Source organism: Vigna umbellata, chromosome 9 (assembly GCF_029865625.1).
Source record: "Vigna umbellata cultivar VRB3 chromosome 9, Vumbellata_1.0, whole genome shotgun sequence".
NCBI lineage: Eukaryota > Viridiplantae > Streptophyta > Magnoliopsida > Fabales > Fabaceae > Vigna > Vigna umbellata.
This window is the reverse complement of record NC_142173.1, coordinates 19,045,817-19,065,100: the sequence shown is the minus strand read 5'-3', so window position 1 is coordinate 19,065,100 and position 19,284 is coordinate 19,045,817. Positions and strand designations below refer to the sequence as shown.

Below are 19,284 nucleotides of genomic sequence, written 5' to 3'. Positions count from 1 at the left end.
AATTTCCTGTTTTCAGTTCTCACACTCTTTTTTGGATTCAAAGAATTCGACTTAAACAAAGTGAAGGTGTTAGGAACCAAAAATTGGAAAGAGACAAAAGAGTAATATTCTTTCTTGTATAGACTATATAGAACACAAAGAATAGGAGAACACTCTCTCCTTCAAGGGTTTTCCCTTCGCAAAGAGCCAAAACTCAATCTACAAAACTATCCAGTTACAAACTAACCAACTAACCTACCTTCTTATAAAGGCACCCCCAACCAACTAACCAACTAACAATTAATTTCTAATTTATTTCCTTTTATTCTACATACAATATATCCTATCATTACACCCTGGTGAAAAACAACATTGTCCTCAAGGTTGGAACCGTGAAACTTGATCTCATGGGTCATCTTCATCAACGTGTTATCATATGAAAGGAACCCACTGGTTAAAGCTTGTAAGTTCAGGTCTAGAGGCTTGGGTTGTGGTCCTCCAATGACTTCCACTCTTCCTGCATTCTTTTAGCCCAAATTTGTGAAATCCTCAAAATCTTATCTCGGGCTTCATCTACTATTGTAGCAACAACACTTTTGGCAATTACTTCATCTACTTGCAAACTCTCATGTAAACTTTCCACACTCCCAATCTGTGTTACTGCTGCCCAACTTTTACATAGCATGCTTCTCCTGTTCCCTTCAACTATCTTTAGTAGAGTTGTTGCTAGATTTTTCAAAGAAAGGTTCTTGGATTTTTTATGCTAGGTTTTGAACCCTTGGACTACATTTTCTTAGTTGTTTGGGTGTACTTTTGTTGATCTTTTGGTGTTTTGAACTTCAGAAGCATTTGTTGCTCCTATTGTTTGACCTTGGGTGTCACTCCCTTCATAAGTGGTTAACTCTTCTCTTTTCACCCACGGAAAAACTAGTTTTCCCTCACCCTTCCTAGTTCCATTATTTTCAAGGGCATCCTCTTCTCCTTTTTTATCCCAATTGATTGAATTTTCTCCTCCACCTGAGTGTTTCTTTGCTTTCTTGATGTCTTGCAGAAGTTCCTCTCTTCTTTTCTCTCTTGCTCTGTAAACATACTCAATTGGGTTGCTCCCTGAAACCATTGTTTTAACCCCAAGCTCAACAATTCTTCCCCTTCTTCACTGTTTTGACATACATACCACAATACCACACTATCTTCACTAAAAACAACAACTTTTGCAACATTCTTTGCAGCAACACCCACAATGTCTCCATCACAGTTTTTGTTTTTGCCTTCCCCTTCAAATTTATTTACTTATCTTCTATCTTTCCATCTAATTCTTGTAAAACCATCAACACTCAAAACAATAGCTTCTGTTTCTCTTTTCTTCTCCCTATTGGTTGAATTTTCTCCTCCATATGAGGGTTTCATGATGTCTAGCACACTATCTTGCACAACATCCCTACCTGTTTCTCCTTCTTTCTTTCCTTTCTTAGCAGATTTCTTACTTCTTTCTGAGCCCTTTCCGTGATTCTTGGATTTTTGCAGCATTTCTTTTATTTCTTGTATATTTCTTCTACATTTTTCTAGCACCCTTTTCTATTCGTTGGCCCACCTCTCCATGGTATCAAACCTTCCTTCCAGCGCATTCATTCTTGCTTCCATCTTGCTCCTCTCCCAAGGATTCAGCAGATCGAACCAAATTGTTAAGAACCCAGAATTGAAAAAAGACAAAGTAATATTCTTTATTGTACAAACTATATAGAACAAAAAGAATAGGAGAGCACTCTCTCCTCCAAGGGTTTTCCCTTCACAAAGAACCAAAGCTTAATCTACAAAATTATCCAAAAAAGTACCCTAACACAAGACTTCCCTGCCTTCTTATAAAGGTGTCCCAACCAACTAACCAACTAACAACTAGTTCCTAATATATTTCCTTTTATTCTACACACATTATATCCTATCATAAGGTTTTGTTGTTTCGGAAGTCACAAAATCTTATTCGAATATCAATAGTAAAAGCTTCCCTCTGATCAAGTGCAAGCCATGTTCTAAAGAGAAGAAACAAGCACAAAATTTGTAAGTTCAAAGGTTTTTTCAGTAGGGTTATTTCTTATCCATTGAGATTGGTGTAACTCTTCTTTCTGTGTTTTTAGGTTCTTGCTGATTTTCATCTATAGTATGGAGCCATCACGGGACACTATTATCGAAGCAAAAGAAGAACTCATGATTTCACCATTATCTGATGAAAACCCAATTCGCAGAACTGCTTACTTTATCAATCCCTACATGAAAGGCTCAACAAGTCTTCCTCGTTACATGTTCTCTTTTAGAAAAACAGCCATTATTGATTCCAACCACGCAAAACTACCATTGGAAGTGATATATAGCGGATGGCATCGTCCAAATCGAGAATGGAATACATGGGTTCAACAGATGCAACAAAAGTATGAATATATGTGGATAAAGGCTAGGATAGACCAGGCTATCAAAGCTTCTACTTTTCTTATCCATAAAAATGATGAGTTGATTCTTGAGCTTGCACAAAGGTGGTGTTCAAAGACTAACACGTTTGTGTTTCCACGGGGAGAAGTAACTATTACCCTGGAGGACCTGAATGTTTGTTGGGGTTACTCTATCATGGGAGTGCCTTTCTCTAGATGTCTTGTGGGTGATGATGAAAAGGAAGTAGAACAAGAGTTGATTACTGTGTTTAGGATGTTTGTCAAAACGAAGGCCAAAAGGGGAGATCATAATCCATGGATGAAGTATTTCATATAAGTCATGAGAGCCATGTGGAAAATGAGGCATTCTTGTCTTTGTGGTTGTCGAGGCTTGTTTTCCCTAGTAGATCAATTAATACAAATTTGAAAAGTGTTTTTCTTATTGCTATATAGTTAGCAAGAGGGACTCTAGATCTTGCACTTGCTGAATAACAAAATCAGAATTGTCACAACAGTGGAGTTAGAAGTCACATTGTGGGCTCCTTTTTAGTTGGTCCAAATTTGGGCATTGGAGAGATTTCCAGCCATGCAGCCATGTCCTCAAGTCGTTTAGCAAGGCCAGCTCTTGATGGCTAAATGGCACATAGTGAAAATGGTTAAAAATGACAACTTGAAATTGATTTTGGAGTCTTTAAGGCTTTGCTCACTTGAATGAATTTGGGGAAGAATGATTGAATGAATTTTAGAGGATTTGAAGGTAAAATTTTTGTTGTTTATTTGAGTGGATTTGGAGGTAAGTGAGAGTGGATTTGGAAGTAAAGTTTGTGAGAATTAGCGTAGGATTTGATTGATGTGACAAATTAAAAAAATTTACTTATAAATCCACTCTCACTTACCTCCAAATCCACTCAAATAAACAACACAAAATTTACCTTCAAATCCATTCAATCACTCTCTCCCAAATCCATTCAAGTGAGCAAATTGTCAGAGTTGGAAATGACTTTATGTTGTAATTAGAGGAATTATTTATAGAATCTTTTTAATTCGAGAAAATATCTATAGAATCTTTCTAATTAGAGAAAATATCTATAGAATCTTTCTAATTAGAAAAAATAGGTGTATGATCTTCTAGATTATTTTTTAGTACATTGTTTCCTTATTTCCCTCTTTTAAGAGTCATTGATAAGGCAGAAAGGTGTGTCGAACTTCGGTGATCACAACACCAGAAATCAGTCCGAGAAAGAAGTAGCTATGAGCTGCCACTATCACCAGCACTTGTAACCCACGGGCCTTATTCCGACAAGACCTACTCGTCACCGCCGTCACAAAAGGGGTTGCCAAAGCCTCCTAAGTCCGTTCCACGGGTCGATGGCGTCTTGTTTGGCCTAGATTTGAGTATATATGAGTTTTAAGTTCTGCTTTTTTTCCTAGTGTAACCCACATCTCGTTGTCGCCTCGGATAAGGTTACCAAAGACACTTGATTGTGTTCTACTTGATGTTTGAAGTAAAAATTATTCCTTTAGGTCTAAATGATCTACCAAATATGGTAAGTGCCTATCGGTTGGATGGTCGAAATTTGTTACAATGGAGCCAATACATTCAAAGGATTCTCAAGGGACGTTCAAGACTAGATCACATAGATGGAGGAGGACTAGAACCAGACGACACTCATTTTCTAATTTGGGACAATGAAGATTCACTAATTATGAGTTGGATGTGGCAGTCCATGATTCCTGAGATAAGTCAAAATTATATGTTTCATTCTACTGCTAAATAAATATGAGATGATTTACAGAGTACATTTTCATTAAAAAAGAATTTTTGCTGCATGCTATCACATTGAAAGCATGAAATTTAATACCAAAAAGGACTCCTTTTCCATATCAGAATATCATATAATCCTGAATAGACTTTGGTACATCAGTAGTTCATTTAAGTTTTTTTCCTTCTTATTTTTCTCACCTTAAAGTTTCTTATGTCACTTGGGAATTCCCGTCTCACACAACCTACTTATTGTCACTGATAGGTAGTATTGCAAAGACTAAAAAAATTACAGGCATACATCAACATCAATATGTGAAATGGAGTTGATTTTGAGAAGAACTAGATGCTGGTTCATAGATGATGAGCTCCTGTTGTTCATCTATTCAAGTTACACTAGTGCAATGAAGGGAAATGACACCGGTTAGTTTCACTTATACGCAACGGTTCTGCAACCGAGGCATATACAGACGAGGTAAAAAATGATAAGCTTTATGCCTCGGTTGGTTTTGAACCGAGTCAAAAAGATGTCTGCTTATGCCTCAGTTCAGTCCACCCGAGGTAGTATAGGGGTGGGTGCTTATGCCTCGGTTCAAATCTAACCGAGGCAGTAAAGTGACTTTTTCTTTTTCTTCATCATCAGCTGATATTGCAAGCTCCAAGAAAACATCAAAGGAATAACTCTTCAATTAATTCCTTTCTGGCGACCTCACTTCAAAAATTGAAATCGAAATATGCAATAAAAGAAATGTATAAGTAGCAATTATACAAAAGTTACAGCAGAGAATTGAAATTCATGTATGAACATATATACATCTTGAAATCCATCAACCTTTCCACCCAAAGCCTTGTTTTGTCTATAATCGAAATCAGAGAACCCAGAGAATCAGAGAATCGAACCCAGAGAACCCAAAGCCTTGTTTTCTCTACAATTGATGGAACCCTGAACTTCTAACTCCACCAAGGCATAGCCACAATCGAAATCAGAGAACCTAGAGAATCAATCAAACAAAAAACACAATCGAAATCAGAGAACCGCAATCCGCCACGAACGCTTTCGTCTCCTCGTCGGCCTCGGCCACGGTGTCAATCGCCGCTGCGGGGGAGGAAGAGGAGGAAGGGAAGTTGACGTCGCTTTCCCATGGAGCTCGCGTCTTCGGTGTTAAGTCCTCCGGCAGCCACGCCGTTTCCCAAGCCTCGTTCCCGATGAAGCCTCCCTCTCGGTAACACAGATCCAACGCGGCAACACGAAGGAGAAAATAAATCTCGCTGCCTAGCGCAACGCAGATCCAACACGGTGTCGAACAGAGAAGAGGAAGAGGAAGAAAGCTCGTGGAGGAAGAGGCGGTCCGACGACTGGCTCGGCTCCAACGTTGCGGGTGAGCTTCTGGATCTTGTTGTAGACGTTGGGGATGGAGGATAGGTCTTTAGGGGTGGAAGCCGGGCCTTCAGATTAGTAGATCTGAGATTTTTCACCGCCAACAGCCACCGCAAACAGCCACCGCTTGCTCTTTACTCCAGACATGCACTGACAGGTGAGGTGGAAGCTGTGCTCGAGCCGTCGCCCAGGACGAGATGGTGGTGGCTCCCGGCAGCGGTGAGGCAGCGACGAGGCAGTGGCGGGACAGCGGCGGGACAGCGGCGGGGTAGCGGCAGCGGCACTTACAACAGGCAGAAGCGAAGCATAGAGACGAGAGAGAAGCGAGAAAAATAAAAGGGAAATGGGAGCTGTTAGGTTTTCTTGGCTTAAGAGATTTTCACGGTGCAAAGCCCAAGACTATATGCCTCGGTCCATCTGGTAACCGAGACAGTAGTTTCTTCACTAAGCTATATACCTCGGTCCATTCTGCCAACCGAGGCATATAATGATTTCAAAATTACAATTCTGCCACCACGTCTGATATGCTTCGGTTGCGAAAAAACCGAAGCATAATGTACGAGTTAAAAATGCAATTTTGTACTAGTGTTAACTCATTCAAAATACACAAAAGCAGAGGTTAAGGTTTTGGTGATATATCAAATTTTCCTCAGTGTTTCTTATGCATGGAAGCAAAATTGGGGTTGTGCACCAATGAAGAGGGACAATGGTAGAGAAGAAAGTTGGCATGTAGGGACATCCAGCCTGCATAGTCTTATATGTTGGTTTGTGAAAGCCTTCTTTCTCAGTTAATTTCATTATTGAAGTCTTGAATGAATCAGAGTCACCCTGAATAAGAGGATACAACTCCATATTCAATGGTATCAATTTTTAATGAAGACAGAACACACAAACATACAGGTGAACACACCAAAACATTTGACCTTTGAATGAAGTTGATCTACTGTTGTTAATAAATCATGCTATCATCTATTTAAAATCTAAATGTCTTCCACAGATAAAGTATTCTTCACACCGAATGATAAGTAAACATTCAAATATTACATATAATATAGAGATCCAGCGACTATTCTTAACACCGATTTATATATATATATATATATATATATATATATATATATACATATATATATATATATATATATATATATATATATATATATATAAAGACATTCTACAAAAGATAAGAAAAAAGAAACTTACCAAGACATTCTATATTTTACCAGAAAAACATCAGTATAAAATAACAGGAATTAAGATGGCGGTTTAACATCAGTATAAAGTATTTCTTGGTCATAGTAAGTTTTAAAACTGTATCTTCACAAAAAATACTTAAACAGAGTTCACTTTTGGTAATTGAACTATATAGGTCATCAAAAATTTTTTCTCCAACATTCTTCTTAGTTAGTAACTATGTAAGAAATTATAAGGATAGTTGCCTTCTCAAAGATGTCAGGTGATAATGACATTAAATCAGAAGCCCGCTCTGTCTCTTTTATAGTGTTGGCAACTGAAGGACTTTCAATAGAATGCCCATCAACTAGCAATGTGGCCTTAAAGTCATTGGCAGAAGGCAGCTCCTCAGTTTTACATGCAAACACAGGTGAATCAAGATTGTTCATTCGAGCATTGTTCTGCAACTGAATTTTGTGAATACAGTCCATATCTAGAGAATTGAGTTGAGTGATATTGTTAGAAGAAGAAATGGAAACAGAAGATGGTAACAATCATAGTATAACTATCACTCACAGATATGCTAATAAGTAGTGAATAAAATGAAAGGAAGTCAACAAACAACTTCTAAAGATTCCACCGGAACACAATGAACTTGAGTTTACCGTTAGAATAAGTTCATCAGTAGTTTCTTTGAATATATGTAGAAACTATTGTTGTAGTTATCTTAAATAATGAGAATCATCATTCAAAACAAGTATTGAGATTACAATACAGAGGAAGAAAAACAGAGAAGCAAAAATAGTTTGTGTATTATATGGATTCTACATAATGCAGATACAGATATTTATATATCAAGATTATAACAAAATTAGTTATAATTTTATCTAATCTATCAGATATAAACAGAATAATAACAAACAAAAATAATAACAAGCAAGATTTTAAATCCTAACAAGATATTAAATCATAACAGATATTAAATCCTAACAGCCTCCCTCAAGCTGGAGAATGAATGTCAATCATTCTCAGCTTGGAAACCAGAAATTTGAAAGCTGTGGGAGGAAGTCCTTTTGTGTAGATATCAGCTAACTGGCATGCAGAAGGAATCGGCAGTAGTTTAAGTAAGCTAGAAGAAATTTTTTCCCTTACAATATGGCAATCTATTTCAATGTGCTTCGTGCGTTCATGGAAAACTGGATTTGCAGCAATATGAAGGGCAGATTTGTTATCACAGAACAAGACTGCTGGTTGTTGAAAAGTTACGTGAAGATCTTGTAGAAGAAAAGTTAACCATTGAATTTCGCAAGTAGCTGTGGCAAGAACTCTGTATTCAGCTTCTGATTAACTTTTGGATACAGTGGCTTGTTTCTTCGATTTCCATGAAATAAGTGAGGAGCCAAGATAGATAGAGTAACCAATGATACTTCGTCTAGTATCAATGCAGCCTGCCCAATCATAATCGCTGAAGCCTTTCAACTGTATGATGTTATTGTTGGGAAAGAAAATCCCTTTTCCAGGAGCACCTTTAAGGTATCTAAGAATCCTGGAAGCTGTTGTTGGGATTTGAGAGAAATTGACTTAGTTGTTGTACTGCAAATGAAATATCTAGTCTAGTGTTGGTGAGATATAATAATCTACCAATCAATCGTCTATAAGAAGATGAAGCTGCATCATTTAGAGGTTGGCCAGAATTTATGCTGAGCTTTGTACGATAGTCACAAGGAGTGGAAACGGGCTTAGAGTTTAAGTAACCTTCATCTTTGAGAATGTTCAGAGTATATTGTCTTTGGGAAATGGAAATACCTTCTTTGTTTCCAGCCACTTCAAGACCAAGAAAGAATTTAAGATTGCCAAGGTCTTTAATCTTAAATGTTGCGTCAAGAAGATGAGTAATATGAGTTATTTCTGTGAGATCATTTCCTGTGAGTACTATATCATCAACACAAACCACTAAAATAGTGAGATTGGAATCAGAATGTTTGGTGAACAAGGAATGATCAGATGTAGTTTGGAGGAAGCCATTAGATAAGAGGAAATCAGATAAACAAGCATACCACTGTCTGCCTACTTGTTTAAGACCATAAAGTGATTTTTGTAACTTACGTACTTGATTGGGTTTGATACAATTGAGCCCTGGAGGAGGTATCATATAAAATTCTTCATTTAATGTACCATGAAGAAAAGCATTATTAACATGTAGTTGCTTAAGATGCAATTATCTGCTGTCGCAAGAGTTATAACCAGTCTAACCGTTGTGATTTTAACCATTGGAGAAAAGGTATCTAGGTAGTCTTGACCTTCAATTTGAGTGTAACCCTTGGCTACCAATCTGGCTTTATATTTCAATGCTTCCATCAGCCTTGTGCTTGATTTTGAAAACCCATTTACAGCCTACAGCAGTTTTGTCAACAGGTAAATTTGTGATTTCCTAAGTGTCATTTCTGGCCAAAGCAGCAAGCTCATCATCCATGGCTCTAACCCAGATATTAGGAGGCCTCAGAATAAGATCTAGGCTCAATGTTAGTAGAGATATGCATAATAAATCGATAATAAGGTGCTGCAAGTTTCTTATATGAAATGACATAAGCAAGAGGATGTTTGATACCTGAGGAATGAGAGGTAATAGTTGATGCATAAGGAGTTTCAAATTCAGATAGTCTTGAAGGTCTGTTTTTAGGTCGGGTGGATCTTCTAATGTTAGGAGCAGGTAAAGTGGAAGGTGAACTGAGTGGAGAAGGTGCGAAGGATCTGTATGAGGTGAGGGCATACATTGGTCAATATAGAGCAAAGGTGGGTGGGTGATAAGGTGGGAATTAAAAGTGGTGTATGATTCATTGTAGGAAGGAAAACAACTTTCATGGAAGATAACGTTTCTAGAAATCTCAATGGCCCTGGTCTTGAGGTTGAAGGTGATGAAGCCTTTTTTGTGTGGTTTATAGCCAAGAAAAATAGCGGGTAAAGCTCTTGGATCAAGTTTATGTCTATTGTTTGACAAGGTGTTGACAAAGCAAAGATAGCCAAAGACTTTAAGGGTGGTGATATCAAAAGAAGAACTGTATAATTGTTGGTGTGGAGAATGGTTATTTAGGAGAGGAGTGGGAAAGCAATTAATGAGGGTAGAGGCATGAATAAGAGTATAAGACCAAAAAATGTTTGGTAAGTGTGCTTGAAAAAGAAGAGAGCGGGTAACATTTAATAAGTGCTGGTGTTTTCTCTCAACTAAGCCATTTTGTTGGGGGGTTTCAACACAAGTTGTTTGGTGAAGAATTCCAGTATTTTTATAAAATTCGGCCATAATAAACTCAGTTTCATTGTTAGATCTAATGGTTATGACATTGGTTTTAAATTGTCTTTCAGCATAGGTAATGAAAGATTGTAAATGTGACTGAGTTTCAGCTTTTGAGATTAAAGGAAACACCCATACATATCTAGAAAATCATCAACAATGGTTAAAATATATTTATGACCATGAATGGAAGTAGCAGCACAAGGACCCCAAATATCAACATGTAATAAGGAAAAAATAGAAGAAACATGAGAAGTACTATGAGGAAAAGAAGGTTTTCTTTGTTTAGCCATATGACAAGGAGTACATATAAAAGAGTGATCAAAATTAATCACAAGATATAACTGTTGCATTACATGTAATCTATCATGGGATGGGTGGCCTAATCTGTAATGCCAAATATCAATGGCTTCCTTATTACAATTTGTGGTGTTGATGGAGCTAAAAGAAGTCTTGAGTATATACAATCCATCTTGTGCATCAACTATACCAATCATCCTCTTGTTGTGTCTGTTCTGTATAAAACATTGATTGATAAGAAATATTAGTTGACAATTATGGGTTGTGGTAAGCTTGGAAACAAATATAAGATTGAAATTAAATTGTGGAAGATACAGGACATTAGAAATAGACAAAGAATCATTAATCTTTACTGTTCCAGAATATGAGGCTATAGTTTGTTGTCCATTTGGTAGTTTTACTGTGATGGGATCAATAGCCTTATAGGATGAGTATAGATTCAGGGAAGAAGATACATGATCACTGGCTCCTGAATCTATAATCCATATGACATGGTCTGTAGCATGAGAACTTGGTAGGACATTACCTATAAAAGAAGTACTTGGAGAGAAAGTTGTACCAATTTGATTTATGTGGGAAGTAGTAGTAGAGGATCCCAATTATGTTTGCTGTTGCAGCAAGGCTATCAAATGTTGATATTGTTGAGGAATGATTTTTAACTCATTCGAGTCAGATACTTGAGTGTGATCAATGGGTCCTTCAGTGTTACTTGTGGCAGCATTGTTCACCATAACAGGTCTCTGCAATTTATGCCCAGGAGGGTAACCATGCTTCTTAAAGCATTGATCAACAGTGTGTCCAGTGATATTACAAAAAGTGCAAACCTTTGAGTTGTATGAACCTGAATTTGATCTTCTGCCAAAGCTTCCTCTATTTGATGAATAGCCTCGACCTCCTCTTATCCCTTTGTTGTATGAGGATCCTGAAGATCTTGATTGATAGCCATTCGTTTTGTAACAATTTTCAGTCGTGTGGTAATGTGCAAGATACCTTGTTACTGGCATTTGTTGTGGCTGCATTTAGCATACTCATATTACTCATGGTAAGATTAGTACATTGCCTTTCTTGCTGAACAACATAAGAAAAAACCTTAGAAATAGGAGGAAGAGGATCCATCATCAAAATGTTCGTTCTTACAGCACTATATTGATCATTTAATCCACCTAGGAACTGCATAATTTGATCCTGCTGCTTTCTTTCTGTTGAATATAGTGAAAAACTATATTTGAATTAATCTCCCTTGTGTTGAATACACACATAGGGTTCTCTATTTATAATAGAAGAAATATGGGCTAAGCCCAAAATACAAATGAGAAATAATAACAAACTAACTAAAAGATAAAAGATATAATATATCTAACACTCCCCCTCAAGCTGGAGCATATAAATTGTATGTACTAAGCTTGGAATAGATGAACTCAGTGTTGAACTAGATGATTTGTCTTCAAGAGTGTGAGGTGTTAGGGGATTTCGGCAAGCGTACCGAATCGTTCAAGTAATAAACCGTGGTAAGACCAGGTATCGTTTTCCCAAGAGACTCGTAATACTAGAGAATTGTGCGATTAATAACTCATCTAGACTCAAGAACAACTCAACATTTAAGAATATATGCAAAAAGATAAATTCATAAGTAATTACAAGTTTGGACTTTGGTATTGAAGGCACTTGAAAATGGAAAAGACTAGAAATGGTATGAAATGACATTGTTAAGGTTAGTTTTCACCAATGCACTCTTGTGTAAAATCAATTTCATCTCCTCTCTATCAATTTACTAAAGTCAATCCACTAAAACACTCTAGCCCTAATCCCTTAGGTGAAAGAGCCTAGGTTTTCCTTATCAAACTCCAATCCCTTGGACAATCTAACAAGCAAACCCGCATTAAAGAGCTAGGATCTTAAGACAACATGTGAATCATCTTCCATCCCTAGAATCAATGAACCACAAGGACTCCTATTTCAGTTCTGGGTTCCATCTTACGTCCCCATAACCCTTGAAACCCCAAAATCAAGTCATGAACGTCCCCATTACATGCAAGCCTTAAGATCGGAAACAAGAATACTAGCAATTGATAGAAAAGGCATATATATAATCAAATCATTCAACAATTACACAAGAATTCAAAGGCTACATCTATCCCCAACAAGATGGGTTTGGCTCTCTATTTCCATGGAGAGCCTGTAAGCTTACAAAATGGCCATGGAAGAAGATGAAGAACCCAAGAGGAAGAAGGGAGTGTTCCCACGAACCCTAGCAGCCCTCCAAGCTCTCCTCTGAGTGAAATCGCGCCTCCAAAGAACCAAAGACCCTTTCCCCTTCGCGTTTTAGGGTTAAATAAGCTGGATCTGACACATCAGCAAAAGTCGCGCCCAGCGCCCTCTCAGTCGCGCCCGGGCGCGAAACTCTCTGGAAAGTCACGCCCGGGCGCCCCATTTCTCACGCCCGGGCGCGACCAGCACGCAGAAACTGGCTTCTGTGCAGGTGGCGCTAGGCGCCCCTGACCCAGGGGGGCCCGAGCCTGACTTTTCAGCACTGCATCATTTTCACTTTTTCCGCAGATCTGCTTGCTTCTAGTGGTTGGTTCAGCTTTAGACATTATTGGAGACCCTTCCAAGCACATTATTAGCTACAAAATAGGGGATTATAGATGAAATTACATCAAAGTAGCCCAAAACACAATTATTCATAAAACTAAGATAAATTAGAGGATTAAGCAAGTTATAAGCTAAAAAGGAGTTGATTTTGCTACTAAATTGATGCTTAAATAATGGTAAAAATTAGCATTATCAAATACCCCCAAACTTACAACTTTACTTCTCGTCAAGCAAAAGTACTTCACCTAGCAAACAATTCAATCACAATGGTCCAATAACTTTAAGCACACTTTCAATCAAATAAACAAAATCAATCATGCTTGCTCAACTTAGAAATCACATTCAAGAGACAATATAGTCTTAGCAAGCTAAACTTCAATCATGGTGCTAACAGTTCAAAATCACAAGATAGATGCAAATGATAGATCAACAAACATGGCAAGTTGTTTTCAATGAGTGCATGGAACCAACCTCACTAGAGAAAGTGTTTCACTCAAGCACAATGGTGTATAAGGATGTGTGTCTAACTCTCAACTATCACAATGTTACACAAATCAACTTTGCCTTTCGTTTCAACAATATCAAACACATTAACAAGCAAGTTACATCACAAGGACTTTTTGAAGCTTGTATTGTGGCTGGGCTAAGAAGAAAAATTGGTTTTTCTGGACAACAAAGCACCTTGAGATAAGAGACCAAACAATTTAATTCATGATATAACATAGTATCTCTTTTTCTCCAAAATTGAATAAACCACTCTCAACTTATTTCCCAACTCTTTTTCATTGAATTCATGTTTTTGTTTTTCTTCTTCTTTCTTCTTTTTCTTTCTTTTTAACTCAACTTATTGTTTTCTCAATGCTCCCCTTTTGACAAGAACTCCCCCAAACTTAAACCATTCTCCTCATCCTAACATATATGTTCATCTCAACTCAAGGTAAGGAGGTTAAGGATTTTTCAATAAGCTTAAGGTTTTAGGAATGAGAAAGTTTTCTTTAAGGTTCAAAGGTTATATATTGGCTTTTAGGTTCAAAATGTAGAAGAGGTAGAAGAACAAGATGGCCTTGATCATTTGTAACATGCAAGTAACTAGTTCAAATAGAGAAACTTAGGCAAAATCAATTGTGATTCCAAAGTAATAACATTCAGCAATAAACTCGGAGGCACAACATCTCACAGGTTAACTCAGGGTTCCAAAATTTGATAAACATCATGCCAAGAATATTGATCACAATTAAAACCAAGCATCTATCTAAACAGATACAAGCAACCACAATCTATGTTCAACAAGATCAACCACATAATCTCAATCAGATTTTCAAAACAATTCTCATGGATAAAGAGCAAGCACAAGCGATTTGCACTCAATTCAAGCATAACAAATGATTCACTCAAACCACCAGAGCAATTGCACAAGAATTATCCACTAGGCAAGTCAAAAAGAAATCCAAATTCAAAAACTGAAAGCAAATAAGAACTGGAAATTAAAACTGAAAAACCGAATTAGATGGACTCTTTGCAACTCTAGCAGTGTAGGACACTAGCTTCACTTTCATCTGAACATCTTCCTCCAACAGTAGCTTATACTCCGCAACTGCTCCACCTCCCCCATCAGTAGGGGCCTGGCCCCCAGGCCATGCTACACGAGCAGCAAAATCTTCAAGTCATATGGTTGCTCAACTCACGCATGCCTCAAAGGATGACCACTGGTGGTTTTGACACCTTTAAAGTTCTAAGGAAGATCTTATCCTGTAACAAGAAAGCTCAAAGAAAAATTAGTATCCCATAGTCAACAACTGAAGAGAAGAATCCATAAAACATACTAAAAGAAATATGCAAAAGAAGGCAAAGAAACAAGACAATGAAAGCCAAAACAAACAAAGACAAAAGTACAAGAACACGGAGGGAAGTCTTAGAATTAAACTTCCCAAAAGTACAAAAACACTAAAAGATTTAAAAACACAACAAAAGGAGTGTGTGAAAGAGTGCAAAAGAATGGGAAACTCATCATAAATCAAGAAAAACAAAAGTGCAGAACCAGAATTTTTGGGGCTGGGCGACCCTGGTGCAGGTCGCGCCCGGGCGCCCCTGACCCAGGGGGGCCCGAGCCTGACTTTTCAGCACTGCATCATTTTCACTTTTTCCGCAGATCTGCTTGCTTCTAGTGGTTGGTTCAGCTTTAGACATTATTGGAGACCCTTCCAAGCACATTATTAGCTACAAAATAGGGGATTATAGATGAAATTACATCAAAGTAGCTCAAAACACAATTATTCATAAAACTAAGATAAATTAGAGGATTAAGCAAGTTATAAGCTAAAAAGGAGTTGATTTTGCTACTAAATTGATGCTTAAATAATGGTAAAAATTAGCATTATCATGAGGTAAACATGGACTAACAGTAGCTTGTGAAACTTCAACTTCAAAAGTGGATGAAGGAGAGCAGTGGTGGACAATGAAAAACTGCAAGGACTGATTCCCAATCAATGATGGATGAGTGACGGGATCAACAGTAGTAGCTGAAAGCTAAGAGCTAAAAAATTGCAGGGACTACATTAAATCCTCATCAATGATGGATGGGTGACGGGATCAACAATAGTAGCTGAAATCTACAAAACTGCAGGGACTACACCCATATTTATGAGACTTGTAGTGTCTTGGAAACATACTCCCCCTTAGTGTGAAGGGCAAAAATGTGAAATATCACAGTTGCTAGACCACTAAAACAAAATATTAAGCTACAATGCTGAAACAAAGGCATCAAATATGCAAAGACATGTTGGAGGTCCAAAATTCTTTGTTGGACAACTCCCAAGTGGTGATACTTAGCAGTGTATCACAAGAAGATCGGGCTAAACTCTAGCCCAAGAAGAACTGATGCAGTTGCTTCTGTTTGAGACGGTAGCAACTACAGCGGCGGTTGACAGCTATAAAACTGTAGGGACTAAATTGCCATCACTGACTGATGGGGCCTGTAGTAGCTGGAAGCGACAAAAATACAGGGACTGCCATCACTAACTAACGAGGTGATGCGGCCTACAGTGGTTGGAAGCATACGGCGCGGGACAGCGGCAAACGGCGCGGGACAGCGGCAAAGGGGCCGCTAGACAGCGGCAAACGGCGCGGACAACGGAAACGGCGCGGACAGCGGCAAACGGTGCTTGGACCATCAACGACGGAGACGAAGACAGATGAAGATGGCAGCACTGCTCTGGAAGGTTTGAACAAAGAGAGGGAGGTCCGGCGAGAGCTGTGGAGGTGTCGCAGTGAAACTCCGACACCGGGAAGGCGGCGCGTGCAGAACACGCGCCCGAGATCTGACGAGAAGAAGGCGGCGCGTGGAGGCGCGTTGAGCAGAGTCTGTGCTTGTCTCCGGCGGGGTTGGACGTCGCTCGAGGAGACGCTTCAGATCTGCTGGTCATCGGTCGAAACTGTGATGGCGACCGGCGGCCGGCGACGGACTGGCCGGAAAGAAGCACTGCGTGGCGGCGCGTGACTGAGAACTAGCTCTTGAAACCGGCGTGGTTGGTCGTTGCTCGAAGAGACGGTCCAGATCCGCAGGTCACCCATCGAAACTGTGACGGTGGCCGGCGGTGGCGGCGACGGTGGCCAGAGTTAGCAGTGACGGTGGCCGGAGTTAGCAGCGACAGCAACGGAAAGTGACGACGGCAGCAGTGGCACACTGGGTCTGGACTGGTGTTGACTGTGGTAGAGATTTAAGAAGAAAAAATGGACTGCCCACTGAGATTTTAGGGGCCGCCGGCGACCATGGCGGACGGCCGCCGACAGACAGCAGAGGCCACAAGAAGATATCAAAGAACCTGCTATGATACCATGTTGAATATAGTGAAAAACTATATTTGAATTAATCTCCCTTGTGTTGAATACACACATAGGGTTCTCTATTTATAATAGAAGAAATATGGGCTAAGCCCAAAATACAAATGAGAAATAATAACAAACTAACTAAAAGATAAAAGATATAATATATCTAACACTTTCAGTACTTTCAGTGAGTGCTTTACACGAACATGCCGGTATGCATGTTCAAGGCAAATCTGGTCTATGACATTCCAATTCATCCCAAATTACACGTAGCTTAGAAAAATACTCTGAAATAGATGTATCACCTTGTTTTATTGATGCAGCTTCTTGTTGGAGTTCTGCTATTCTTAGTAAATCACCTTGAGAGTACCTTGACTTCAAATCCTTCCAAATATCATCAGCTTGGTTCATCCATAATATGCTTTGACGAATTGAAGGCGAAACTGAATGCACCAGCCATGAGACTACCATGTTATTGCATCTTTTCCATGCAGGATATAGGGCATCATTCGTGGATGGTTTAGGCAGAGTTTGATCCATGAATTCTAATTTATTCTTTGCACTCAAAGCAGTGAGCATACTTCAGCTCCATGAATTATAATTGGTTGGATCCGAAAGAGGAGAAACCAACGCTGTCGAGGGGTTCTCTCCAGGATGTAAATAGTAAGGGCTATTCTGATCAATGGCAGGCATGAGTTGGTCTGGTAAATAAAAAAAACGCAAAGAAATCAAGAAGGGACAAGAATTGAATGAAGATCAGAGGCACAACAGAACTCTTCAATTGAAGAGCTCTGATACCATCTTAAATAATGAGAATCATCATTCAAACCAAGTATTGAGATTGCAATGCAAAGGAAGAAAAACAAAGAAGCAAAAATAGTTTGTGTATTATATCGATTCTGCATAATGCAGATACAAATATTTATACATCAAGAATATAACAAAATTAGTTATAGTTCTATCTAATCTACCAGATATAAACAGAATAATAACAAACAAAAATAATAACAAGCAAGATTTTAAATCCTAACAAGATATTAAATCATAACAGATATTAAATCCTAACAAGTTATGACTCTGAAAGTCAATGAAAGTGTTTGATCATTGAGATAAAGATAACAATAACATTGAAATAAAGATAAAAATAACCTTTGAAATACCAGACATTAGGATTGACATAAATAATTTGCAGCAGACAAGAATGCATTGGATTCATTTGACCTATGTTAAATGAAGAAGATCTAGTAACAACTCTACTCTGAGTGTTTGACATGGAAATATGAGATTTAAGTTATGAAGTACAAAAGGGAAAGGTGTAGGATACAATTTCTAAAATTAATCTAGTATGTGTTTTACACCTTATAGCTTATAGCTTTCCTAATTCACAAAGCTAGAATGATTGCATAAAAGAGAATCCAACCAGGTTTTGAGGGGCTGATGTTAATATATTGTTCATTAAAATGGAACTAGAAGGAAAGTAAAAGTAAAGTACTGTTTTTCTTTATTAAATCGTTAGAATCCATATACAGCAGAGCTTACAAACTAAGCTAAAAAAGTAAGAAGGGAAGTCATCATTCACCATCTATAATGACTGAAGATTGTGCTGGAATTGAACTGCCCTGAGGTTTCACTGCTCTAATTTGCTCTTTTGTATCCTGTTCAGAAGTTTGTGTTGAAGATCCTAACGGTCATAATAAAGAACAAAATTAATTGGTGCACTATTGTATAAAATTAGGTCAACAAATTCTACCCTATAATATGAACTTGATGTAACATTACTAGTTTCTACCATCGTATTATTTTCTGCATCATTTTGTTATTACAAGGCATGATATTAAGAATGAGAACTAAACAGAAGTTTTTTGACAGCATTCATTTAAATAGTTATAGAATATAAGATAGGATGCCAAATTTCATACTTAAATTCTATTTGTTTATTATGAAATCAATTAAGGTTAGAAAAAAAAAAATCATTGCCAGTGCTAACTTCAACTCAAGTGCAACTTATAGTCTACTTCTGATCAAACAGTTTTATAGTTTCTCAAACCATTTCACATAACAAAGTGATAGTTTCCAACCCAAAATCTCAAATAACTCCTGAAAATTATTATAATAATAAGCTATGATTGTATATGAACACAAACACAGAGCAATCTAAGGAATAGAGCATACAACTCCCTTCACATAACAGGAATTCCCTACTTCAAGACCTTCATCTTCATCAAGAAAAAACAGTAAAGAAACCAACTTTCCAAGGAAACCAACAAAAGCAAGAAAGGAAAAGAGATGGGGTACCAGAACAGAAGCTGAGGAAAGCAACCATGGCAGCTTTGTTTTTAGCTTCTTTAAGGGAACTAGAGGCACTGGAAGAAGTGAAGATGACACCATTGACATGAACAGAAGCCTTAAAGCTTGGTATATGATCTGGACCATCTTTCAGGGCAGAGTACCTTGGCAAACCCCATTTTCTCTTGTGGCAAAGCTCTTGTAGCTTTGTCTTGTACATTTTCACTTTCACACACAAGAAAAGAAAAATTCTCATCGAATAATACATACATGAGAGGAA

General features: G+C 38.1%; 1 protein-coding gene and 1 pseudogene across 1 annotated transcript; one reads left to right on the top strand and one right to left on the bottom strand.

Annotated features, from left to right (window-relative positions):
• The first annotated feature begins 2,136 nt into the window (after positions 1-2,136).
• LOC124840545 (uncharacterized) lies at positions 2,137-2,852 on the top strand (annotated as a pseudogene).
• A 2,195-nt stretch (positions 2,853-5,047) lies between these two features.
• On the bottom strand, positions 5,048-19,224 carry LOC148192801 (double-stranded RNA-binding protein 1-like). Its single transcript, XM_088099291.1, has 7 exons — positions 19,014-19,224; positions 18,298-18,399; positions 6,979-7,205; positions 6,231-6,367; positions 5,638-5,822; positions 5,215-5,434; positions 5,048-5,153 (listed from the first exon to the last, which is right to left on the bottom strand). Exons 1-7 carry the CDS (start codon positions 19,222-19,224, stop codon positions 5,048-5,050), a joined length of 1,188 nt encoding a protein of 395 aa, XP_087955417.1.
• Positions 19,225-19,284: the final 60 nt, after the last annotated feature.

What these genes read in the sequence shown, in the direction of transcription:
- LOC148192801 (XM_088099291.1), bottom strand. Translation starts at nt 19,224, where the DNA reads ATGTACAAGACAAAGCTACAAGAGCTTTGCCACAAGAGAAAATGGGGT. An exon ending in GTTTGCGGTGGCTGTTGGCG is followed by an intron (nt 5,435 to 5,637) that starts GTGAAAAATCTC and finishes GCGTTGCGCTAG; the next exon opens with GCAGCGAGATTTATTTTCTC. An exon ending in GCCGACGAGGAGACGAAAGC is followed by an intron (nt 5,154 to 5,214) that starts GTTCGTGGCGGA and finishes TTGATTCTCTAG; the next exon opens with GTTCTCTGATTTCGATTGTG.